This window comes from Arvicanthis niloticus, chromosome 1 (genome assembly GCF_011762505.2).
Source record: "Arvicanthis niloticus isolate mArvNil1 chromosome 1, mArvNil1.pat.X, whole genome shotgun sequence".
NCBI classification, from domain to species: domain Eukaryota; kingdom Metazoa; phylum Chordata; class Mammalia; order Rodentia; family Muridae; genus Arvicanthis; species Arvicanthis niloticus.
Genome location: NC_047658.1, coordinates 120,073,285 through 120,099,253, shown reverse-complemented (window position 1 = coordinate 120,099,253; position 25,969 = coordinate 120,073,285). Strand labels below are relative to the sequence as shown.

Sequence of the window (25,969 nt, the reverse complement as noted above, 5' to 3'; positions counted from 1 at the left end):
TTAAGTTTGAATTGTCCTGTGAGGAATGATACTTCTTAAAGGTAGTGATCACTCCTACTGAAAGCCAGAGCAGATCCCAGTGACTATCCAAAGTATAAAGGAGAGATTCTTTTTAAGTTTTTTTTTAATGTGTATGAGTGCTGGCCTGCATGTATGTATGTGTACCAGTTACGTTCAGTACTTGAGGAGGTCAGAAGAAGGTGTCATAACTTCTAGCACTGGAGTTAAGGATGGTTATGAATAACCATGTGGGTGCTGGGAACCAAACTCAGGTTCTCTGAAAAGCAACAGGTGTTCTTATCCACTAAGTCATTCTCTAGCTCCAAGATATTCTCAAAAGTGTAAGATGCAGTGATGTCCACTTTCATCATTTCCATTATTTTCATTTATTAAATTAAATACCCCCTTTATTTCCATCCTCTTTCACTATTGAAAACCTCTCTAAAAATTCTGAGCACTATTATGAGTTTTCATTTTGATTAACAACAGCAACAACAACAAAATAAAAAGATTCTACATGTTGCTAGCTATAAAACTTTACACATTTTTATTATTTTTTTCCACCTAGGACCTGCTTGTAAAATAAACTGAAGCCCACAGAGATGGGGAGACTTGTTTGCAGTTACATATGTGTCCTATTGCCAAAAAAGCCCAGAATTACAAGACCATCCTATGGAAAGAGTTTAGCCTTTAGATTTGTCCATACTTGTGTTCTCATCTTGGATATATCATTTTAAATCCACTTAAATTTTTTTTCTGAGTTTTTCTGAAATTTCTAATTGGGTATATGAATTAATCATGCAATGTGCCTGGTATGTAGTAGCTGACCAACTAATGTTGTTTTGCCTCTCTCTATTCATGCTTAGGGCATAACAATACCTTATGATATAGCTTCATTTTCAGAAAGACAGAAGCATACATTATCTCTGGAAGTCAAACCTAGCATATTAGACCACATGTCTCTACTTTTAAATTTTTTTTAATTTAATTTTTTACTTCATGTGCATTGGTGTTTTGTCTGCATGTATGTCTGTGTGAGGATGTCAGAACCTCTGGAACTGGAGTTATAGACAGTTGTGAGCTGACGTGTTGGTGCAAGAATAGAACCTAAATCCTCTGGAAGAGCAGCCAGTGCTCTTAACTGCTGGGCCAGGTCTCCAGCCCCTGTCCCACCATTATTCTTATCATTAGTTGCTTTGTTTATCTTGAGACAGGATTTCCCTAGAGAACCTAACTTGTAGTCCTTCTGCTTCTGCCTCCTGAGTACAGCACTACAGAATTGCATTAGTATGCTTGGGACCTTCATAGGTAGTATAAACATCTCATTTCAATTTCAGAAGTGCCGTGATTTAAATAAATCACAAGACTGTCTTATCTAGAACTTTCTCAAAGCCTTCCTCAGAGCATCTTTTAGTTCCTTGTTCCTCATACTATAGATCAAAGGGTTTAAAATGGGGGTGATAAAAGTGTAGACCACAGACACCATTCGACCCATCTCAGGAGAGTAGCTGGAACTGGGGGATAAATATATAAAACTGGTGCAGCCATACTGTAGGAGGACCACAACAATGTGAGAGGAGCAGGTAGAGAAGGCTCGGTGGCGCCCTTCAGCAGATCGGATCCGTAAAATGGCTGTGATGATGAAGACATAGGAGATAGAGATCAGAGTTAGGGGGATGCTTAGAACAATGAAGCTGATGATATACAGAGCAGTCCTATGAACATGTGTGTCTCCACAAGCCAAGCGTATGACTGCAGGCATGTCACAGTAGAAGTGGTAGATCTCATTGCTGTGGCAGAATGGCAGATGGAAGATTAAAATAGTTAGGGGCAGTGACAGCAGGAATCCCAGCACCAGGGACCCCACCATCATCTCTACACACAAGGACCAGCTCATGATGAGTGTGTATCTCAGAGGGTAGCAGATTGCAACAAACCGGTCATAAGCCATGACTGCAAGCAGGACACAGTCAGCTCCACCCAAGAAAACAAAGAAAAACATTTGGGTACCACAACCAGTGATGGAAACAGGAGTTTTCCCCATAGAAAGGAGGTTTGCCAAGGCCAGTGGTGCAATGGATGATGTATAGAAGATTTCCAGAACTGCTAAGTTAGCTAGAAAAAAGTACATGGGGGTGTGCAGTGAGTGGTTAATATGGACAATTACAGCGATTGTGGCATTTCCACTGAGGCTGGTCAGGTACATCACTAAGAAGGTCACAAAAATCACCGTCTGCACCCCAGGGTCAGGTGAGAATGGACGAAAGAAGAAATTTATCTTGGCAGTTTTATTTATTGTTTCCATGGGGAATATACAAGACCTACTGCAAAGAAAAATGATAGCAGGCTCAAGGGATCTGTCTTTAAATATGATGTCTTTCTAACTCCACCATTCACTGTTAGTGCACCTTCCAAGGTACCTCAGCAACGGAATGCATAGTTTATTTTAAAGAAGGCCATAGAACATATAACCTAGACATTTGTCATCTCCTTGTCTCTCTTTTCTTTCTCTCCAAGTACCAAAGACTGAGAGTTCGTCAGTGGTGGGAGCTTTGATGACGCATGAATGCAGAACACACCACAGTTCCAGATGGAGAAGAGCTCCCAAAGTATGTGCTGAACAAATCAATGAATAAGACCAACTTAAAGCTCAAAGCTGCAAAATGAAGAAACAGGATAGTGATTCATTCTGTGAAACTTGAAATAAAAAAATGTTTGAACTGTATAAGCAGATATGTGTCATAATTTAGAAAGATTTATGGCATTGGTATCTTATGATATCATCATAAGCTCTTGTGTTTTCCAAAACCTAGAGTCTTTATTGATTCATTTTGTTTTTGCTGTTGTTGAGAAAGGGTCTCCTGTAGCCCAGGCTAGCCTCAAACTCACTATAGAACTGACCCTGATCTTGAACTTCTGTTCTTCTCCCTCCTGCCTATTGACTGTTGAGATTACTGGTGTGGACCACCATGCTGAGTTTTATGGGGTGATGGGGTTTCGGACCTGCTAGACAAGAACTCTACAAAAAAAGTAGAATTCCTATCGCAGAGTCTGCCTTGGTTTTCTTAACACAATGATCTCCAGTTCCATTAATTTCCCTGCAAAAGTGACTGCTTTTCTAATGCTTAAACACCAATCTTCATATACATCTGCCAATTATTCCAGTCTTTCTTGAACCTTGCTGCTCTACTCCAATTCTGCCTTGACACTGACATAGTCATATTTGTACTGTGTGGTTTACTCTCATCCGGGTCTTGCTTCCAACTTCATACACTTCTAGTCTCTTCTTAATCTCCTCTTCTGCTTAGTCTAAAGCCCATCTACTTTCCAAATTCTAGGCTCTGCTCTTCTGTGGATTCATCAGAGGGTACTCTAGTTCAAAATTCCCCTTCTGAAATGGTTCATGACACTATGATTTAAGTGGCACCACACTGCCTTTTCTTATATCATTATGTCCTGTACCAATTATAGTTTTTGGTTTTCCCAATTGGGGCTGGGGTTCTGAGGTCAGGAGCTCTTTCTTATGACAAATTTTCATTTCTTTTTGCTGAGCGCAAGGCATAATAAAACATGCTTTATTAAGCATTTGCTCATTTAATTCATAGCTTTACTTTGGTAAGCATGTGTAATCCCCAAGCCCATCTAACAGATGAAGACACACATAGGCTTTAGAAAATTACGGAAGTCAGTGAGGCAGAAAAACTTGACTTTCCCTTCCTTCTTTCTGTCTCTTTCCTACACATGCTTTTTCTGACACTTTGGGTTTTCTTATTCTTTTCCTCGGTCTCTCAATCCTGGTGCTTATCTGCCTTGTGGCTGATCTTCATCCTTTACTGAACTTAACTCTAAACAGCATGCTTTCTTTCTTCCTCTTCTCCACCTTCCTCCTCCTGGTAGTTATGGAAATTTAAAACTTGCTGGCCCTGGGATTTTTCTTATAAATTATAATGAAATTGTTCTTGAGCTTCCTTCTGATTCTGTTCTTAAATTCTTTTATTAACAAGACTAAGAATACTGAGAGATGACTACAAGTTCCTTAGTAACATATGGTAACCCTGAAGGGATTCCCCCACAGAAACTTGCTCCCAGAGGAAAGAACAAGTAACCACACTCTAGGAACTTACTGAGTATTCCTTGGAAAAAGAAGAACATGTTTATTATCTTTTTTTTTTTTTTTTTTTTTTTTTTTTTTTTTTTTAGATATTGTGGCAGGAAAGTAGTAGGAAAATAAAAACAACCAAGAATAATATGAAAAAAAAAAAAAAGCCAGTTGGGGCTGGAGAGATAGCTCAGCGATTAAGATTAAGCCTCTGCTCTGCCAGAGGCCCTGAGTTCAATTCCCAGCATCCACATGGTGGCTCACAACCATCTGTAATGGAATCTGATGCCCTCTTCTGGTGTGTCTGAAAACTGCTACAGCATACTCAGATATATAAAATAAATAAATAATTAAAAAAAAAAAAGAAAAAAAGCCAGTTGACAGAAAAAGAAGCCCTTCCCCACCTGCACTTCATACAATGAATAATTCTAGTGGAAACTCAAGAAAAACCCGGGAGGTGATGAGAGAGAGAAAGAGAGGGGCGGACATGGAGGCAGATGTTCACGTGTCTCCACCAGTCAAAGATAGTTGATATATCTAGGTTGGGTATTGGGTTACACTTCTGATTGAGCATTACCAAACTTATAAAGCCTTTGATTAACATTTTAAAAAAATTGTATAAAAGCAAAAACGAAAAGGGGGCATAGGATAGGGGTTTTCTAGGGAGGGCAATTGGAGAAAGGGGATGGCATCTGAAATGTAAATAAAATATCCAATAAAATAAAAAGAAAAACCTGGGGCTTACAAAGATGGGAGAGGCAGACACGATGTAAATGACATGTAAATGATGAGGCAGGCCCCTGCACTTTCAGAGCTAGTGCTTTTTCCAAAGTTCATTAGCCCACTTCCATTCTTAAGAACACTTTCCCTTTCTCAATAAACTCTTTATATTTACTTCCAAAAGAAAGAAAAAATGCATAAATAAATAAATAAATAAGGAATAAAGAAAGAAAGAAAAGTAAGTCTCTGAAATTACAGAACTATAAAATAGGAAAGCCATGATTTGATCAATTCGGTTACACAGCATTTCTGTTTAGCCTTAGGTTATGTTATACTGAATCATTCTTCATTTGTTAAGTTGTTTTGCTGAGTGATTAACTCTTACTTAGCCCTAGGAAGAACTAGAAGTGGTCATTGTGACGAATATACAACTAAGATAGAGCTAAGGACAAAAATGTTAGGTTACAGTGTTTTTAGACTCAGGGTACTGTCATAACCTAGACACTGGCTTATCTAGTTAGTGCTGCCTTTCCAACGCAGCAGAAAGAATCTCTGTTCTTTTGTCTTCTAATGAGTGGGGAGAAAGTATTTGACTAAAGGCTATGTCGTTTCCAGGTAGAAGAATAGTGGTTTAATTTATCCCTCCTAAGACACAGATGGAAACGAAGGAAAGAGTCCTCTGTGAGCTAGGCTTGTGCAATGTCTCAAGAATTTTCATTAGGCGTAGGGTTTGAAACACCTGCCTCCTGGTCACTGTGACTCTAGTTCAAAGACCAGAACAGTTTCTGGAAATTAATGCCAACCATACACAATGAACTACTCAGTTCATTGGAACTCTGGAGATGAGAGGTCTCAGTGGTGCCTTCTGTCATGCTCTCTTAACCTCCTTAGGCTCAAGTTAGGCATAAATGTACATACATTTCAAAATAGTTGTATTTCAATGACTATATAGTTTTCTTGCAAAGTCTAAAGAAAAAGAGAAGACAATCATTTAAATACTGCACAATCCAAGGCACTTCACTAACCACAACAACATCCGAAGCATTGAAATGCTGGTATGTCACCCATCTTCATTTCTTTATGAAACGATTCACAGTCATCATTTCCTCTCCTACATGATGATGATGATGCAAAGCTGTAAGTTAGGTCATAAATGGAAGCAGAATTAATTTAGCATATATGGAAAGCTCTTGCCATTGCAACAAAGAGGCCAACTACATACAGCCTTTGAAACATCCAGAATGTTTATACACAGATTTCTAACCATGTGGTGGCAAAATACTGAGCCAAACACTGGTCGTTGTGAAAACACACAGCCCTAAACAGTGTTGACATCATTCTTCACATACACCTTGGGTTGACACTGAATCTATGCATCCTTCTTGAGTTGGAATGTGTTATACTCTAGGATCTAAAGTTGTACCAAGCTGTGTTCCTGAAAAAGCGAGGTTGTGGGACCTTTTAGAGATTATTTTTAGTGTGAAAAATTGGGGGCAATAATTTTTATATCAAAACAAGTATTGGTTATGAATATTTGTGAATCTGAATAAAAGGAACATGATAGGAGAAAACTGAATTTGAGAAGATAAAAACCCATAACATTTCAAATAACTGTTTTGTTTGTATCTTTCCCCTTTGTGGCTGATCACTAAATTCTTAGGAGTGTAAATAAATTGTCTTGTTGCTGACTGGGGCATTTGAATGCTAAGGTTTTAGGTGTGTTGATTTAGAGTATGGACTGACTGCCACCTAACACAAGACACAATTCCCTGAAGTTTTCAAGTCTGGGATCTTTACTTGAAACAGTTCCTCTCCTATTATTTTTCAAGAAAAGAGCTGAAGTAGCAAGCAATTTCTTCTGAGACAGATACAACTTAGACTCCCAGGAGGCCTCTTCTTCTTCTTCTTTTTTTTTTTTTTAAACAAAAGAGTTTATTATCATCTCTTGAGATTATATACCACCATGAACCAAGAACAACAGCTTACAAGTTCTTGTTCCATCTTTTCACCCTTGTACCATCTGACTTAGAAATCACAGATATCTGTAGAGTAAGAATCTGGCAGGTTACTTAGTCTACCTTGTGGAGGAAGAGAGTGTTTGATTTGTTCAGGATTGCAAAATAGATCAGTTTAAAAATTATTCACTTAAATACAAAAGATGCCAAAGGGGACTCAAAGATGACAGAGCTGCTGTCTCCTCTGAGGGATCAATGGGACAACTCTACTAACCAAGCTTTTCTTACTCTGGTTTTGTTTTCAATATCTTTGACACATCCACCTTGTCAGTTTTTGTCAATTTGATTTGCAGTCAACATTTAATCACAGGGGAAAAGAGGTATAATAAAAGAAACTTATTTTACTAAAAATTTCAAAGAAAATTTCAGTATCTTTAGCTCAATAAAACTGTCTTCTTGATTATAAAATGCAGTGGTTCTCAACATTCCTAATGCTGTGACCCTTTAATCCAGTCCCTCATGTTGTGGTGACCCAACCATAGAATTGTTTTTGCCGCTACTTCTACTGTAATTTTGTTTCTGTTATGAATTGCAATGTAAATATTGGATATGCAGGATATCTGGTGTATCACCCCTAAAGGGGTCACAGACCACAGGTTGAGAACCACTGATACAATGTAATTCCGGTTGTATGTATGTGAGATACATAAGTATGACCGTATATGTTATCTAAATTTGAGACTGATGTTTCCAGGAAAGATGGAAGAAAGTATGCTATAAATGGAGTCACCTGGGGTGTGTTAGAATTCTGTCTTTATCACCTAACTAGTTTTGTAATCCTGCAAGTCATTTTACCTCATCTCCTCAGACTACTTCACAATAAGGTTATTGTTAGGTGCAAATTAAACTACATCTATGAGAAAAATAATCTAGAATGCCTAGCATCTATTAACTGTTCAGTACGTGGATACATTTATTGAGTCCTTCATTTTTTGGCCATGAAAATAATTTCTGAGTGCACAGAATATATGGCAACCTAACTCATATTTTTTGGAAAAGATTCTGTGGCTTGCTTTGTTCCATTTCTGGTTTCCTGCATCAACTTGTACTGCTAAAAAGATACTAGCTTATATAAAATTGTGTGTGTGTGTGTGTGTGTGTGTGTGTGTGTGTGTGTGTGTGTCTGTGTCTGTGTTTGTGTGTGGTGTGGTATTGTGTGGGCACATATATGCACTCTGCCTCATTCCAAGACACACAGTCTCTTACTGAACCTGGAGCTTACCATTTGGGTTAGGCTAACAGTCTGTAATTCCCAGTGATCCTCGTTTTTGCCACATCCCAGTGTGGTCACACCCAGCTTTTCATGTGGATGGTAGGGATTCCAACTCAGATCCTCATGCTTTCAGAGCCACTTCCCTAGCCCCAGCTTAAAATGTTTTGGCTCTAGGCACATCTGCATGGCTGGACTGACCTATGTTTAGATATTAGCATAAATCTGGACTTACCCAAAGAGGAGAGTAAAATATTAGTTTGGGGCTTTTTGTTGTGAGATGAGCAGCGATAGAGGAACAATATCATAACCATCACACCCCAAGGCAAAAGCTCTGCCTGCAATACAGCATATGCTAGCTTCTGGAGACACAATGGCTGCAGCTTTTAGGGAAGAGCTGCTGATATCTAGTTAATAACAAGGGAGGACAGGAAGCTGGGGAAAAGGACATAAAATAAAATCAGACCCCTCTGCTATTCATTAGCCTGTTCAATTAGGCTTCTGTTTTATAATGATCTTGTTGTAAAAATATTTTTTGTATTAGTGAAAATCCCTTTATTTCTGTGGCCTCAGTTTTTATAAAGAAAAAACATTGAATCTTCCCAAACAGCAGCAGCAGGAGCAGCAGCAGGAGCAGCAGCAGGAGCACTACTACAGGTTTCAATGTCAGATGTAGTCAAACAAAAACTATTGCACCCTTATAAGAAATTAGTTTTTGAAACAAAGTCTAGCTATGAAGCTTTTACTGGCCTGAAGCTTGTGGAGTAGGTTGGGCTAGGCTTGAATTTGAGGAGATCCTTCTATCTCTGCCTCCTGAGTGTTAGGATTACAGATGTGGACCATCAGGACTAGCTATGACATTCTTGAATAACAGTTATGTATGCTTTGCTGAGTTTTCTCCAGAAACTCCTGGGTCTGTCTCTGTCTCTCTGTCTCTCTCTGTCTCTGTCTCTCTGCCTCCTTCTGTCTCTCTCTGTCTCTGTCTCTCTCCCTGTGTGTGTATGTGAGAATCAAAACTGGACACTTTTACTGACAGCATACTCCTAAGGGCCAACAATGGCAGTATTTGGACATCTTAATGTGGTTGACATGATATGTCTACAAGTGAACCACAAAGTTGGGCAGTGGTGGTGCATGCCTTTAATTCCAGCACTTGGGAGGCAGAGGCAGGTGTATTTCTAAATTCAAGGCCAGCCTGGTCTACAGAGTGAGTCCCAGAATAGCCAGGGCTATACAGAGAAACCCTGTCTCGAAAAACAAAACAAAACAAACAAACAAAAAACCAAACCAAAACCAAATGAACCACAAAGGTATCACATGAAACATTCAGGCACTCAAAAAAACGTTATTCTCTTATTTCACAAATGAGAATCATTTATTGGGTACCTTTTAAGATTTGTTAAGACATTGTTTCATTTAAATTGGCCTTCTAGTTTTATGTAACATATGACTTCATTGTGCATACATATTTAATTTTAAAATTCTTACTATCACTATTTTCATTATTATTTGTGTGTATTGTGTTTTGCCTGCATGAAAGCATGTGGACCATGTAAATACCTGGTGCCACTGAGGGCACAGGAAGTCAGATTCCTGGCACTGGAGTTAGAGATGGGTCCTCTGGGAGAGTAGCCAGAGCTCATCTCTTCAGCCCCTCATATTTTTTGAATGAAGAAACCGAGGTTTAAAAGTTTAACTAAGTTGTCTAGTTGGTAAATGACAGGGCAGGAGTCAATGCTTAGATTAGATCAACCTGGGTCTAAGTTAATCCAAGTAAATAAATGACAGCTTATTTTACAATGTACTAGGTGCCGAGCTAGTCACAGCTCTCTTACACAGGGAAAGTCCTTTAATTCTATCTTGTGATTTTTTTCACTAATAAACTATGCCACTTGAAAGAAGTGTACTAGTACCCCATCATAGAAGTACATTGATTTTCAGGCTGAAGAACTGGCTTGACAGTTAAGAGTACTTGTCATACCCATAGGACAGCTCACAGATGACAGCTCACAACCATTCTCTAGTCCCAGGGAATCTGGTGCTGTCAACTGTCCTCTATAGGCACCAGGTATGCACATGGTACACATATATTCATGCAGGCAAAATAAACACACCAAAGTTATAAAACTAAATAAAATTTAAAAATCATGCTGATTTTGAATCTATTTTATTTCCCCTCTTTTTTCATCCCTTATTTATTTAATATTTTCATAAATCATTTTGGTAAATCTTTCTCTGTGTATATACACATATATTTTATACGTTATGGGGAGGGGTGATGTTTTCAGGGGAATTCATACACACACACACACACACACACACACACACACACGGGGAGGAGAGAGAGGGAGAGGGAGAGGGAGAGAGGTTGTGGAGTAGGGTCTCACTATATTTCTGGTTGACCTGAAACTCATTATGTAGACCAGGCTGGCCTCAAATTTACAGAGCTCAGCCTGATTCTGCCTCCTGAGTGCTGGGATTAAAGGTGTGCACTGCAACATCTGGCTTTATTTTGACAAATAGTATTGAGTCTTATCTTATATAAGTCCTAACTCTAGTTTCTGGGGAAAGAGGGGAAAACCAAGTTTAACATTGGATGAGAAACAGAATAATATGCACCACACTGGCTAATCCAGCCAAGGGACTCTCTAAAGGGACAACATGCTGCAGTTGCCAGGCATTTCTCTCTGTTTGCAGCAATGCTTTTAAACAAAAATATGCGCCATTGCAGTTGTTTCTTAATGCATAAGAAGGATTCACGTGAAAGAAACTTCTCATTTTTTTTTTTTAATAATACAAGTAGATATTTTCTATTTTCTACTGTTGTGAAGTTAAAATTGTGGCTTTTTTTTTTTTTTTTAAAGTAGAGGACTCCCTGAACATATTCATGTGCATTTTAGGGCTGATTTAATTTGAGTGTATTTTATCTAATTTTGGATGTGTGACCTCTTACTCTTTGGGAAGAGTTGTTTCTCTCTACCTGGCATCAGTTTGACAAGCATGACTTTCACAGTTCTTGAGTTCCTGGAAAGCTTCCTGGTATCAAATGCTGCTTTGGAATAGGAACTAGGCAATGGCTTCTTTGCAAAACTCCACTCAGTCTCTGTTCTCTGGCCAATGAATACCCAAGCCTTGGACTGATGACAGGCACAGGATTTTTCTAATATCAAATCTGAGTTAAGGGATGAGATTCTTACCTTTCGATGGACTCCTTTGGACTTCAATACATTATGAATTTACAAGAATCCTTGGCAAAACACTGAGCCCTCAATGGCTGTGTCTCAAGGCTTTTGTGTTGTCAAATCTCCAGGCTGGCATGGTAGGCACTTCCAGATCATGTATGTTGCTAATTGACAGCATGATGGTAAGGCATTTTAAAACCAGACATCATTCCTATTCAATTAGCTCTTCTAAGCCTGTATTCCATCCTACCCTTTTCTTTGTTCAAGATGACAAGGAACTTTTGCTTACAACATCTTAGTAGCTTAGAACTTACCCTTGAAGTCACAGTAGTATTCAGACTTGAAATTATTTTAAAACAACAATCCAAACTAACTTGGCTAACAAATCACTGTTGGTCCCCTGAGATGACTGAGGTCAGCTTGGGAAACCTAAATCAGCAAGATGAGAAACACTGTACCCAAGAGTTAAATTGCATCAGGGCTATTCCACTGGTACGTTTTCCCTAGGGACTGTATTTTAGTCACTTGTTCATGTTTTCAGTGATGAAGTCAGTTGGGGTCAAAACAAATTACCTGAAAAATCATTTGCTCATTGTTTTTAAGGATTAAAATTGGGTAGAATAAAATTCAAAATGGGGGTGGGGTTTGGAAGCAATGCACAAGAATGGTTAACAAATCAGGCAGATCTGATGCTGGGGAGATGGCTCAGCTGGCAAAGTGTTTAGAACCCCAGCAGCCATGTAAAAAAATTGAGAAAAAACACTTGTAATTCCCGTGCTGAAGTGGAAACAGGAGAATCTCTGTTGCTTGCTGGCTAGCCAGTCTAGATAAATTGAAAACCTTCAGGTTTAGAGAGAGAATTTTTCTCAAAAAATTAAAGGCAGACAGTGATAGAGGAAGACACCTGATGTCAACCTCTGGTCAACACACACACACACACACACACACACACACACACACACACACACTCCCCAACAGATCTGTATTCAGACATTTTTTAATTAAAATTTTGGCTCAGTTACCCATCAGTTATATGCTTTTGAGTAAACTACTTTTTTTTTTAATCCTCATTTTCCTAATCTGCAAATTGGGAGGAATACTATTCCCTCCCCTTATGTGCCAGTTGTGGAAATAGACTGAGATAATGCATGGACAATGCTTATCACAAGAAATAGCAGAAGATTAGCTCTATCACAATTACTATGCTGTTCAGAGAGAACACTGTAAAATTCCTATGGTACAGAGAGCATTGAAAATTGCTGATGTAATCTAACCCCATTTGCAAATATGGCAATTAATTCATACTATTTTTGACAGAAATTAAGTAACTCAGATTGTCCACAATGGGAAATGAAATAGGAGGACAGGGAATAAAGACTTCAAAGAAAATAGTTCTAGAGAATAGTTGTCAGATACAGGTCCAAACCTTGAGGAAAAACATTCATGAGATCTGACATATAAATTCAACTTCTCTGAGTATCACACAAAGGCATGAGGGATAAGAGGTCTATAACAATAACTACCACACTGGAACCCATGACTTCCAACAGCTTGATATCATTCCAAGATTCCAAAGAAAAGCAGCTGATTCTGTATTCTTTAAAATACTGTATTCAATATATTGTATGGACAGTCAAAGCTTCACTACAGAATAGTTTTTACAATAAATGATTTTTGTCAAACTGTAGGGTAAAGTACATATTCTGAATGTGTTTAAGGGAGCTAGATGTATTACATTCATTGTGACATGGTATTTTCAACTTGTGTTAGGTTTATTAGGATAACATCACTGTAAGCTGGACATCTGTGTATGCTATTAAAATATCAACCCCTTTTAATCTTCTCCTTGTTCTACGTTTCAGCTCTTTACTGTTCCTTGCTACTCTACTTCTGTATCCATCAAATACCTATTACAAGCTGTCTAACTTCAGAATGCTTCACTTTGATTTCATTATCACTGTGATATAATCTGGAAGCAACAAGTCTTGGTAGATAAGATCGAACTACATAAACTTCAGGGCACAGGCATCTTTTAGGTTAGGGAATCGCTACTTGATGGTTGCACACAGTGGATGAAATATTTTTTTCTATTCATTAAGCATTCTAGCTTTTTCAATGCATCTGAACCACTCACATTTTCCTTTTTATGAATTCCTTATATAAATTTGTACATGCTAGAGCCATGGGTCCCTCCCTATGTGCTCCCAGGCTGGCGGTTTAGACTCTGGGAGCTCTGGTTGGTTGTATTGTTGCTCTCCTCATGGGACCACAAACCCCTTCAGCTTCTTCAGTTTTCTCTCTAATTTCTTCATTGGGAACCCCTTGATCAGATCAATGGTTAGCTGTGAGCATCTGCCTCAGAATATGTCAGACTCTTGCAGACCTCTAAGGAGACAGCTATATCAGGCTCTTGTCAGCATGTCCTGACATCCACATCAGCGTCTACTTTTGGTGTCTGCACATGGGATAGAAACTGAAGGCCCCTCCTTCAGTTTCTGTCCCACACTTTGTCTCCATATTTGCTCCCTTGAGTACTTTGTTACTCCTTCTAAGAAGGACCGAAGCACCCACACTTGGGCTTCCTTCATGAGCTTCATGTGGTCTGTGTGTTGAGTCTTGGCTATTCCAAGCTTTTGGGCTAATATCCGCTTATCAGTGAGTAAATACCATGTGTGTTCTTTTGTGATTGGGTTACCTCACTCAGATGATATTTTCTAGTTCCATCCATTTACCTAAGAATTTCTCAAATTCATTGTTTTTAATAGCTGAGTAATATTCCATTGTGTAAATGTACCACAATTTTTGTATCCATTCCTCTGTTGAAGGACATCTGGGTTCTTTCCAGCTTCTGGCTATTATAAATAAGGCTGCTATGAACATAGTGGAGCATATGTTCTTGTTATATGTTGGAGCATCTTCTGGGTATATGCCCAGGAGTGGTATAGCTGGGTCCTCAGGTAATGCTATGTTCAATTTTCTGAGGAACCACCAGACTGATTTCCAGAGTGGTTGCACCATCTTGCAATCCCTCCTGTTAGGAGCCGCAATATAATCTGCCACCCCAAGTTGGCGCTACATTGATCTGCGCAGTTGCTAGGCAGAGAGGCGTGCCATAGTCACTGAATGTTGGGTGGTGAGCGAACAGCCAATCAGAAGTGAATATGTCACTCTAGACTGTATTTAAGCCAAGCCCCTTCCTCAGCTCACCCCTTCCGCGTTTTCCCACGTGTGTGATAAAGAGTAAAAGTCCTCGTTCTGCAGATACACCCGACTCGTGTTTTATATTCCACGGATGGTAAAGTCTCGGGGGATGCGTGTTAGAGGGTATGCGTGGTAGACCCTCCAACAATGAAGGAGTGTTCCTCTTTCTCCACATCCTCTCCAGCATCTACTATCACCTGAGTTTTTGATCTTAGCCATTCTCACTGGTGGGAGGTGGAATCTCAGGGTTGTTTTGATTTGCATTTCCCTGATGGTTAAGGATGTTGAACATTTCTTAAGGTACTTCTTGGCCATTCGAGTTTCCTCAGTTGAGAATTTTTTGTTTAGCTCTCTACCCCATTTTTAATAGGGTTATTTGGTTGTCTGGAGTCTAATTTCTTGAGTTCTTTGTATATATTGGATATTAGCTCTCTATCGGATGTAGGATTGGTAAAAATCTTTTCCCAATCTGTTGGTCGCCTTTTTGTCCTATTGACAGTGTCCTTTGCCTTACAGAAGCTTTGCAATTTTATGAGGTCCCATTTGTCAATTCTTGCTCTTAGACCATATGGCCTTGCAGGCATAGGTGGGAGAGGAGATCCTTGGTCTCATGAAGGCTGGACACTGAGTGTGGGGGAATTCGAGGGTGGGGAGGTGGGAGTAGGGGGTAGGTGGGGGCACATACTCATAGAAGCAGGAGGAGGGGGATGGGATAGGGGGTTCCTGGGCTGGCGGGGGGAGAAATGGGGTAAGGGGATAACATCTGAAATGTAAATAAAATATCCAATAAAAAACTGTAAATGAGATATAGAGATAGAGACAGAGATAGATAGTTAATGGTTAGGAAGATGCTAGTTGTTCACCAGATTTACTTTTCCTAATGGAAATCTAACTTTAACAACACAGAGGCAAGAAAATTGCTCAGAAAATCCCAAAAGTTGTGACTAAGGCTAAACTCCCTGCCATGGACTGTAGGACTGAAAAAAGTCTTGACTGAATGACAGCAAGGATGGCAAGGATAGTGAAAGAAAGTCAGAGAAATCCATCAGAATGTGCTAACCTGAGAATAAAGAATTTATCTTGGAATTGCTAAAAATATGTATTTCATTGGAGAGTCTTTTAGAATTTTTTTTTAAATTTTGGGTTCCATCATGCCTTTTTATTAACTATATAATATACTTCGAGCAGACTCCTCTATGCTGTGTCACCCTTCACTCTTTTTGCTCCCTAATGTCCCTTTTTGTTCCACCAGTCCTCTAACTCTACTTTTCTTGAAATTGATCAAATAAAGTTCTACTGATTGACTTTAAGGTAACAGAGATTAATGAAGAGCTTGATAAAGAATTCAAAATGGCTACTTTATGGTGTTTCAGCAGATTTTGGGGAAATACAATAAGTAATTTAAAAATTATTAAAGAAATTTAACAAAGATTGAAATAATTAGAAATAAAATAGAAATTCTAGCCAGGCGGTGGTGGCGCATGGCTTTAATCCCAGCACTTTGGAAGCAGAGGCAGGCGGATTTCTGAGTTCGAGGCTAGCCTGGTCTACAGAGTGAGTTCCAGGACAGCCAGGGCTACACAGAGAAACCCTGTCTCGAAAAACAAAACAAAACAAAACAAAAACAAAATAGAAATTCTACAGATGAAAAATGTGATGAACAAAATAAAAAGTTCAATAAGAAACATCAATTACAAATGATCAAGTAGAAGATAGAATCTGTGAGCTGGAAAATACATTATTTGAAAATATCCATCAATAGAGAAATAAGAAAAAAAATGAATGAAGTGTGATGGCAAAGATTCCAGATTTATTGGACAGAATTAAAAGATAAAAATTGAAGTTACTGCTGTTAAAGAGGGACCAAAGACACAGGAAAATGTTTACACATGTAATAGCTAAAAATTCAAATCCAGGAGTTTATATAAATATCTAAGTGCTGAAAAATCTTCAATAAGATTCAGTCAAACTTTCAAAGAAAACACACAAGACAGGAATGAAATAATTCATGAAGGAGTTTTAACATGTGTGGCGGTAGGCTTCTTAGCATAGAACTTCTAGGTCATGATAAAAATGAGGTAACATTTTCAAAATGTTAAAGATTACAAGAAGCTGTGTCATGTAAAAACATTGTATCCAGAAAAGTGTTCTTCAGAAATGAAGGAGAGACGAAGACTTTTGTTGACCAACAAGCGCTTAGGAACGCACCACTACTCAACCTTTGTCATGAGAAGTACCCCAGGTAGGTCATCAAGCCGAAAGAAAAGGACACTGACAACACAAATACATCTAAACATGTAAAACTGTGTGGAAGGCAAATGGTCAAATGTAGAACAATCTTGTGCTATGCAAGGCATGCCTAAATTATATAATTAATATTAAGGCAATGAAACAAAAATTTAAAAAAATAACACAAGTTGTTAAATGATGTGTAATATTAAAAGATGTAAACAGTGACAGTAAAAACTCAAAATGCTGAAGGAGGAGTAGAGAAAAAGTATAATCTCTTTGTGATCAGAGTTGAAATTAACCTGTTCTGACTATGAGATGAGAATAGACACCTGCAATATATAAAATAACCAAAAAGAAAGGAATTAAAGCGCTGGCTCAGAGGTTAAGAATACTGGTTGCTTTTTGCCGAAAACCCAGGTTTCAACTGCCAGCACCCACTTAGTGACCTACAACTATCTGTAACTCTCATTTCAGGGGACCTGGCACTGTCTTCTGGCATTCCAGGTACCAAACATGCATATGGCACACATACATACATGCAGATAAAACACCTATACACATTAGAATAAGCAAGCAAGCAAGCAAACAAGCAACCAACCAGCCAACCAAGCCAAAATGAAAACCAAAATCAATCAAAAAGCACACTATTAGAGAAAATTACTTAACCACAAAGGAAAACAAAGAAAAAAGACAGATCTACACATAGCAGGTGAGATGACTGAGTAAGTAAAGACACTTGTTGTCAAGCTTTTCAACCTGAGTTTGATTCCCAGAACCCATAGGATAGGAGAGAACAAACATCAGGCTCTGCATGATGTGTGTGCCACTTGGCATTCTGAGGAACTGTGGATTGCGGGAGACTCAGGTCATCAGACTTGGACGCAAATGCTTTTACCTTCTGAGCCATCTTGGGACCCTCCTCCCTTTCATCTCTTGAGATTGCTTGCACTTCTATATCTCTTTTTTCACTTCCTGGGACTCATTAGACCACCAACAATCCCTGCCTTAGACCACTACACAAGTTGTTTTCTTTCTCAGGATGCACCCTCTTGGATCTTTTATATCATTTTAGGTCTCTGTTTAAAGGTCATATTCCTAGACAGAGTCGCCTCAACTCAGGTTACATTTGCCCACTTCCCACACCCATCACTCTCCATGTTATTGTCCTGCTTTATTTTTCACAGTCACACATCACCTATGATTATATTGTTTCCTTGTATTTCTCTTATCATCTGCTCTCTCTCTCGTTTGGATATAACCTTCATCAAATCAAGAAATATTTTGTTTTCTTACTTCTATATCTCTAGTCCAGAGAACAGTACAAAAACCATAAAGGTGGTAGGTGCTCAGTAGGTAACTGCTAAATAAATGAACTCATTGGGGATTCCCACGAAGAGACTCAATGTGGGTAACATCATTCTTCACCATACCCCAGAGAGACATCTCTGGAGTCTCAATGAGTTCATTGGTCCGTTTCCCTGGTCCCTGAGATGATAGATGTCCAAGGCTCTTGGGGGAGGAAATGCACAAAAAGCCACCTGATAACTTAATGTTCTTGTGATTTTTCATCAGCTTGAGGTAAGCTTTACCTTTTGTTTAGAAAAGAGTTTATGTGATAATAGATTCTGTCTCACCTTCCCTCTGTCTCAATTGGGCAATAAAGATGACAACAATCAGAGTTCTTATGTTTCTTATCACATATTAAAATGATCTATGGTTTTATGCTAGGTGCACTTAAGAAAAAAGGATTTCAGCTGGGTGGTGGTGGCACCTGCCTTTAGTCCCAGCACTTGGTAGACAGAGACAGGCAGATCTCTGTGAGTTTGAGACCAGCCTGGTCTACACAGAGAATTTCAGGACAACCAGAGAGAAACCTGTCTCAAACAAACAAAACAAAAACAGAAAAAAAAAAAGATTTCTTGCTCTCAACTGGTAGGTGACATGGTTTTCTCCTATAGATAATATGTGGCAAATTATTATTTTCCTCCAAGTCCATGTATGTAAAACAGAAAGCCAAAAATCTGACAGATATGAGGACATGGCTGTGGCAAGTCAACGTGGAGCAATGGGTAAGCGTACACAACCTCTTGGCTAGAGTCAGGATGTGGGTTTTGTGTTTATCTGTAAAGTGAGGGTAACAGTACCTTCCTTGTCAGTTTACTATGAAAAAGAAATGACTTAATTAATAGAAAGTACATAGACTAGTGCCAAACATCCAACAAACACTTGTCACAACTCTTCTCAATACACGAAACATCACCAGACACTCAGCTCATGTTAGCTATTATTCTTCACCTTTTCTTGTTAGCTCTTGTTGAGCTGGCATAGCTCTTAAGAGAAAGTTGCATTTTATTTATTATATGCAAACAGTCTGTGAGTATGTATAAGTACAAAGAAAAGCTGTCGTCAAGGAAGCTAGAATTTCATCTCTCTCTCTCTCTCTCTCTCTCTCTCTCTCTCTCTCTCTCAATCATCTATCTATCATCTATCTGTCTATCGTGAGCCAGGGAGACCAACAGGTACACAAAAGGGATGACTCAAAAGGGAATGAGGTGAAGTGAGGAGGTGTGTTGATCAAGCACACAGTGTGCAACAGCTGTCTAGATCTTGTTTTGGTTTTTAGTTACACTATGTCTATAATCAGTTAAATTGAGTATTGCTGTTCACTACTTAAACTCTGGATTCTAGTGGCACTGTGGAAATCAGTCTCTTGTACTGCTTCTTATTTGCTTTATATAACAAATGTTTTGATGTTAATGCATCATCTTTATAAATATAGTTTCAATTATATTGCATGGGCTTAATCTAGTATTTGATATTAATTTGTTTTCATTATTTTCTATTAAAATGATGTCATTGTTTTAGATTCATTTAGAATAAATTTGATTAAAAATGGTAATTTTTGGTTTGGGATATTTTTAACTTATACTCAGTAAAAGGTGGTATAAAGAACACTTATATGAGCATTGCATAGCTTGTAAATTTCTCAATATTTTGATAAAATAGAGCATTTCAAGATATTATTAGAGATAATGAAAACAAAGTTTATTTAAAAATTGTTACAATGAAACCTATTTCTCTATGAGTTGATAAAAAATAAAACCAACTTTTTTCGAAAGCTTCAAGCCCTCTGCTTCTCTAGCAACTAGCTTTTAAGTATTAATTTCTCCACAGAGTTTCCAACACGAAGAATCACATTTATTTATTAATATTGTTGCTTATTCTTTGAGAATTTCATACATACACATGCACATAATGTATCTTGATCATATACATCCCCAGTTCCCCCTCACTTTCCACCCAGGACTCCCCCATGTACCCCGCATTCTTCTCGCCTTTATGTCCTCTTTTCAGTTAGCATTGGCTACATGAGCAGAAGCAACCTAGTTTATTGGTGGTCACACTCCCAAAGGAAATGACTTCTCCTCCAGCAGTGTGATCATCATGAAAACAAAGGAAAGCCAAACACCATATTGAAGCTTAGGCTACGTTGGTTATCAAACTAGCACAAACTTTGCTCTTTGATCTCATCCTTCTCTTTTAGCAGAATAGTGTTCTTACCTTGGTCTTTCTGAGTATCCTCTGCAAACATCAAGGGAAAGACCATTCTAGTGCTAATTTAACCAGTTTCATCCAACTGAAAAGGTTAACCACAATCACAGGGAAATGTGTGCACAGGTCTGTGAGTCTATACTGCAGCTAAGTCACATTCAGAAACACTGAAGTGCCAGGAGAGGCACAGCTGGTGACCAGGGCAATGGGAATTTTTAAATGTTACTTCTTGAAGTTGTACCTCATCAAAGAACTCCATTTTCACGTATAAAACTGTTTTGTGAGTCAAGATTTAATATTTGGATTGATAATGCAAGAATAAGAAGCTATTTTTTAAGACTCCCAGAATTGACCAACACAGTTTAGAAAGCATTTAAAAGAGGGTACATTGGGCCTATGATATCAAGGTAGGTGAGGGAGTGGGCCCTGTACAAGGAGTTTGGAGATCCTTTGTAAGGCAGATGTCATTGGAACAATGATAAAGAGGTGAAAGAAGATGAAGCAACTGTAAGGTTGACATTTGGCACAATGCAACTGTGAAATTGAATTGTTCAAGATTTAAAAAAAATCAGAATTCCAAATGTTAAAGGGTTACATAGGTAAAAATGTATCCTATTTTGTTGATCTGGGCTCTGAATACTCACATTTGCAGAATGCATAAAGGGCAGGCTTGTGTAGCTTGCCTTCTGAGCTTGGTGTGGGAATCACATGCATCTTTAGAGATGAATATAGTCATAGAAACAAAAAGGCATGAGGCTGTGAGAAAGCTTCGCTCCAAAAGAAGAGGGATGATTGTCAGGAACAGCATGAACATGACAAGGAAACACATATTGAGAACTTCACGCACGCCTGGCATTGGTCTCTGTGCTTGTAGTCATAGAATCTTGTTCAATTTTCACCAGCACTCTAAAGTGGGTGTCATATATTTCTGAGTTTTACAGTGAAAATGATGGAGTCTATATATCTCTAATTCACAGAGATAGTTGGGGTTGGAGGCCCGGAGAATAAGCACTTGAATAACTGCAGACTGTGGTTTTAATATAGCTTAGTGACATGGGACAGTAACTTTACCCTTGATTCTTTTCCTTGTACTAGGTCTGATGATGGAGGAGGAAAATCAGACAGGAGTGGTATATTTCTACTTCCGCCCCTTTTCAACCAACTCCACAGTGGCTTCTCTAGTGTTTGTGGGCTTCTTGCTGCTGTATCTAGGAAGCCTTATTGGAAACCTCACCATTGGGCTCACAGTCTGGCAGGATCACTCCCTTCATACCCCAATGTATTTCTTCCTTTTTGTTTTGGCCACATTAGAGCTTGGCTATTCCACCAACATTGCTCCACTGACTCTGGCTAGCATCCTCTCCATGGGGAAGATGCTTATATCTCTACCCAGCTGTGGGGCCCAGATGTTTTTCTTCATCCTTCTTGGAGGATCTGACTGTGTCCTGCTGGCCATCATGGCTTATGACAGGTATGTGGCCATTTGTCATCCATTGCATTACAGCCTCATTATGAGTTGGCAGCTGTGTGGGCAGATGGCTTTAGGTTCTCTGGGGCTGGGATTTCTTTTGTCACTGCCTCTGACCATTCTGATCTGCCACCTCCCGTTCTGTGGCCACAATGAAATCTACCACTTCTTCTGTGACATGCCTGCAGTCATGCGCCTGGCCTGTACAGATACCCATACACACCAGGCAGCTCTCTTTGCCATCAGTGTGGCTGCAGTGGCCATTCCTTTTCTCCTTATATGTCTCTCCTATGGTTGCATTGTGGCTACCATCCTAAGGATGACGTCAGCAGAGGGGAAACGTCGGGCTTTTTCTACCTGCTCCTCACATCTCCTCGTGGTTGTCCTGCAGTATGGATGTTGCACCCTCATCTACCTTCGCCCTAGTTCCAGCTATTCCCCGGAAGAAGGCCGGGCAGTATCTGTTGTCTATACCTTCTTCTCCCCATTGCTGAATCCCTTAATCTACAGTTTAAGAAACCAAGAGGTGACCGAGGCGATAAAAAGACTTTTGGCAAGAATGTTCTGGTTCAGAAAGCCAGAAAGATTCCTTCCTGGGGAAACTATTCACCGAACAAGGGGGAATACAGTCTGATGGAAAGGAAACTCATAATGAATAGGCCGTGAGAATGGAGCAGTAGTTGCACTCGTGGCTACCTGGGTCTATGAAGTGCTCATCGTCACCCCTATTTCTGTTAGATTTTTAATGACTGAGTCCTGGATTGACTCATGCTGCCTTAAGCAGCCAGCCTTCTTTTCTACCACAAGACTTAGAATAAGGGCTGGGAGAAGAAACTCAGAGAGGAAAAGAGGAAACAAATGAATAAGATCGGTGACAGCAGGTGATAGACGGTGGTCATTCTGTTACATTTTAAAGCCTTGTAGACACCAGTCCACCTCCATGCAGAAATGCTTCTTTGACTTTCCTTGTTGGTATTAAATGTCTCCTGAAACCTCACTTCCTCACACCATCTTGCTGAATGGCACTATCTGAGAGTGACCATTTTTTAAAAACTAAATCATTTTTCTTTCTATAAAATTGAGTTTAATATGTCATGGTATTAACCTTGTAATGAAGCTCACAGGGTTCCTTTGAGACAGAAGAAATGAATTATTCTTTGCACTTTTTTTCTTGCACATTGCAAAGGATAGTAAGGGCCCAAGGATCCAGCAAACAAAGTTGAGTCCTAATCTTCCCTCTGTTTATTTACTTTACTAGTTTGCTCTTTGTCCCTTTGTCCTTAGTTCTGGCACAGGTATGAGTGTTTTGTACGCATGCATATATGTACACCATGTGTGTGCCTGGTGCTCAAGGAGGTCAGAAGAAGATGTCAGATCTCCTGAAACTGGAGTTACAGATGATTGTGAGCCTCCATGTGGCTGCTGGGAGTGGGAGCTGGATCCTCTTCAAGAGCAACAAGTGCCCTTTGCTGAGTCTTCTCTCCAACCCTTAATATTTCCTTCACATTAAAAGTAGATAGTAATAATGTCTGTCTGTTTGTCTGTCTTTCTGTCTACCTAATCTTTGGAGCCAGACAAAGTTCCCATTGCCCTTAGTCCAATCTGAAGCAAGAATATGTCAAGCTTAGGAGACTAATGGAGAGGGTTAGATGGAGGGTTGGGAACACAGAAAGATACTTTCAGGGTATCTTTTTAAAAAGAGAATGGGGTGGGAGAAGAGATGGATCAATGGGTAAAAGTGCTTGCTGTGAAACTATGGGAATGTGGATTTGAGACCCAAGTACCTACATAAAAAGCCAGGCATGGCTGTGAGTGCCTGCAGTTCTATGCTTGTAGTGGGTGGGGAGTAGTCAGGTGGCTCACTGGGGCTTTGCTGCCAGCCCAGCTTCAGGTTCAGAGAAAGGCCTGGTCTCAAGGGTATAAAGTGGAAAGTTTGTAGAACAGGACAGTCGATGCCATCTTTTGGCCTCAGTCTGTATGGATGGGTCTTCATGCCTGCACATATATGTGCATATACACCATAATACACAAAACAGTAAAGGAACCACTCTTTTTATTTGACTTTATTTTAAATTTATGTGTATGTATGTTTATGCTCCATGAGTACATGAGCTCCCAGAGACCAGAAGAGGGTACTGAAGCTCCTGGAGCTGTACTTACAGGCCGTTATGAGTTCCTGACATTAATGCTGGGATCTGAACCTGGATCTTCCGCAAGAGCAGCAAGTGTCCTTAATCTCTGAGCCATCTCTCCTGCCATCACTCCACTCTTTTCTTGATGTTGTAAAAACATTGCCATAGATGCTAACAGACCTTCTATCTCTTCTCTGATGTGCAACACATTAAGTCAGGAGGGGAACAGAGAAGAACAATATGAAAACCCAATTGCAAGAATTCCTAGGTTCATGGCCAGGTGAAAACATCACGAAGCACAGGGCTTCACACAATTATTTTCATTAACTCTAATGAAGAGGACATCCAATGAGTAGTTTATCGCTAGCCATGTTATTTGTTGAAATTAATGAATTCTATTTTAGGGTACTATATTCTTAATAGCTTTTCAGACAAGATTTGAAGTAGCTTAAAAACACTTCTACAAAAGTTAAAGTGAAAATTCAAGCAGGATTTTTAAAGAACTCAATAGTAACATTGTCTAGAAGTATGTTTCTGCAGTTTTGAGAGTGCCTGCCTACATGTCTTTAGGTTTCCTAGCAGCCAATGGAAATAATAAACTATGATTGAATTTAAAGATACTAGCATTCACCTAACAGTAAACAATTATATGGAGACATAAAGTTTTTTTCTTGGGTAGCACTTAGATTTGAAAGGATCATTTCCCACAGATTTCAATATGTAACAAGACACCAACATTCATAACATTAGCTGATATCCATTGAGCATTTATTTATGTATGTGACAATATCTTAGCTATCTAAGTAAGTGCTAGCTCATTTGGTTATCACAAACTCGCTCTCATGTTACACATAAATATCCATGGTGTGGAGAGGTTAAATAATTCTTCAAACATGTCATATCTAGTAAGTCAACACCATCTTATCCCAGAGCCAATGGCTTTAAGAGAAAATGAATTTTCTGGGATTAATTTTTAACTCAGGCTAAGGCTAATTACGATCAGTCCAGCTATGGTTCACAATCAATGAAAAGTTTTCTAAATAGATTTTAGGAAAATAAGGCTAAACTATTAAAGTTGAATGTGACAGCATCTCTCTCGGGAAGTGCTCCACAAATAGTTCTGCTGACATATTTGTGACCATAGCAAAAGAGAAGAGAAAACTCCAGGATACAATTTCTGTCCAAATGTTGAAATATGAATGTTTGTTGTATGTGTGTATAAATTTAACCAACAACGTTGTGTAAACTAAAATGAAATAAAAAAGGAAGTTTATAAACATGAAATTATCAAGTAAATTATAAGTACAGTGCTATTACCCTCACTATCCTTGTCTCTTCATGTTATCTGTGTCATTATCTTTTTTTGTCACCCTAATACATACTGTGCAATGGGAGGCACACTCTTCCACCATCCACCCAGAAGAATAGAGTTCTCCAGTACAGATGCACCAACCTCCTGGTATCGAGTCTTGACACCAGCAACTTTCCAGGGAAGGGCCAGGTGATTTCTGTGGGTTACACATTTATCACCCCTCTGTTGAATCCCTTATAGACTGGGAAATAAAGAGCCTAAGGATGCTCTTGGAAAAGAAAGAAATTGCAAAATCCTTTTGGTTTTTTTATTTACTTCTATTTTATGTGTTTGGGCATTTTGCCTGAATCTGTGTATGTGCACTTCATTTGTAATTTGTGCTTGTGGAGGTCAGAAGTAGGTGATGGTTCCCTTGGAACTGGAGCTGCAGATCATTATGAACCACCATGTGGGTGCTGGCTGCTAGACCTGGTTTTCTGCAAATGCAGTAAATGCTCTTGACTGAGGAGTCTCCTCTCTAGCCCGAATTACAAGATTCTTGTTGCTCAGAATACAATGAATCTTTCTGTATGAAGTCAATTGAGTTATACCCACTGTACAGAAGGCAAGAATCTAAGAAGAATCTAAGAATCTTAGAAGAAAGACTTCTAAGTTTCAGGAATTGTTGCTATTCTTTGTTACTATGTGTTTCTTTTTTTCCTTTACAGGTAAAAAAAACTTTTAAAGTGATCTGTCTGTGAGGTCAGCAGAAAGAACAATCAAGTGATGTCATAGACAGGAAGTTCTATGTTACTGCAGTATATGATCTCAAGCAATCAGGTCTCATGTGATTCTGTTTTCCCCTAG

General features: G+C 39.0%; 2 protein-coding genes and 1 long non-coding RNA gene across 6 annotated transcripts; 1 reads left to right on the top strand and 2 right to left on the bottom strand.

Annotated features, from left to right (window-relative positions):
• Positions 1-1,224: 1,224 nt before the first annotated feature.
• On the bottom strand, positions 1,225-2,451 carry LOC117694346 (olfactory receptor 10V1). The gene has a single exon (XM_034485195.2). It carries the CDS (start codon positions 2,303-2,305, stop codon positions 1,376-1,378), a length of 930 nt encoding a protein of 309 aa, XP_034341086.1. The 5' UTR covers positions 2,306-2,451; the 3' UTR covers positions 1,225-1,375.
• A 66-nt stretch (positions 2,452-2,517) lies between these two features.
• Positions 2,518-11,381, bottom strand: LOC143435393 (uncharacterized). Its single transcript, XR_013105637.1, has 3 exons — positions 11,242-11,381; positions 5,845-5,954; positions 2,518-2,656 (listed from the first exon to the last, which is right to left on the bottom strand). It is a non-coding gene; the product is annotated as an uncharacterized LOC143435393 (long non-coding RNA).
• A 6,779-nt stretch (positions 11,382-18,160) lies between these two features.
• LOC117693772 (olfactory receptor 10V1-like) lies at positions 18,161-25,095 on the top strand. 4 transcript variants are annotated; one of them, XM_076917625.1, is made up of 3 exons: positions 18,598-18,728; positions 21,307-21,682; positions 21,998-25,095. In XM_076917625.1, exons 1-3 carry the CDS (start codon positions 18,623-18,625, stop codon positions 22,311-22,313), a joined length of 798 nt encoding a protein of 265 aa, XP_076773740.1. In that variant the 5' UTR covers positions 18,598-18,622; the 3' UTR covers positions 22,314-25,095. The 4 variants fall into 4 exon arrangements, with proteins under 4 accessions (XP_076773726.1, XP_076773729.1, XP_076773740.1 ...); XM_076917611.1 differs by lacking the exon at positions 18,598-18,728 and adding an exon at positions 18,161-18,237 and having other exon boundaries at positions 21,307-25,095; XM_076917614.1 differs by lacking the exon at positions 18,598-18,728 and adding an exon at positions 18,260-18,591 and having other exon boundaries at positions 21,307-25,095.
• The last annotated feature ends 874 nt before the right edge of the window (positions 25,096-25,969 follow it).

Excerpts from the sequence above, each read along its gene's own strand:
- LOC117693772 (XM_076917607.1), top strand. The coding sequence starts at position 18,623 with ATGTGGCAAATTATTATTTTCCTCCAAGTCCATGTATGTAAAACAGAA. Across the intron at positions 18,729-21,306 it reads AAGTCAACGTGGAGCAATGG|GTCTGATGATGGAGGAGGAA; the intron begins GTAAGCGTACAC and ends TCCTTGTACTAG.
- LOC117694346 (XM_034485195.2), bottom strand. The coding sequence starts at position 2,305 with ATGGAAACAATAAATAAAACTGCCAAGATAAATTTCTTCTTTCGTCCA.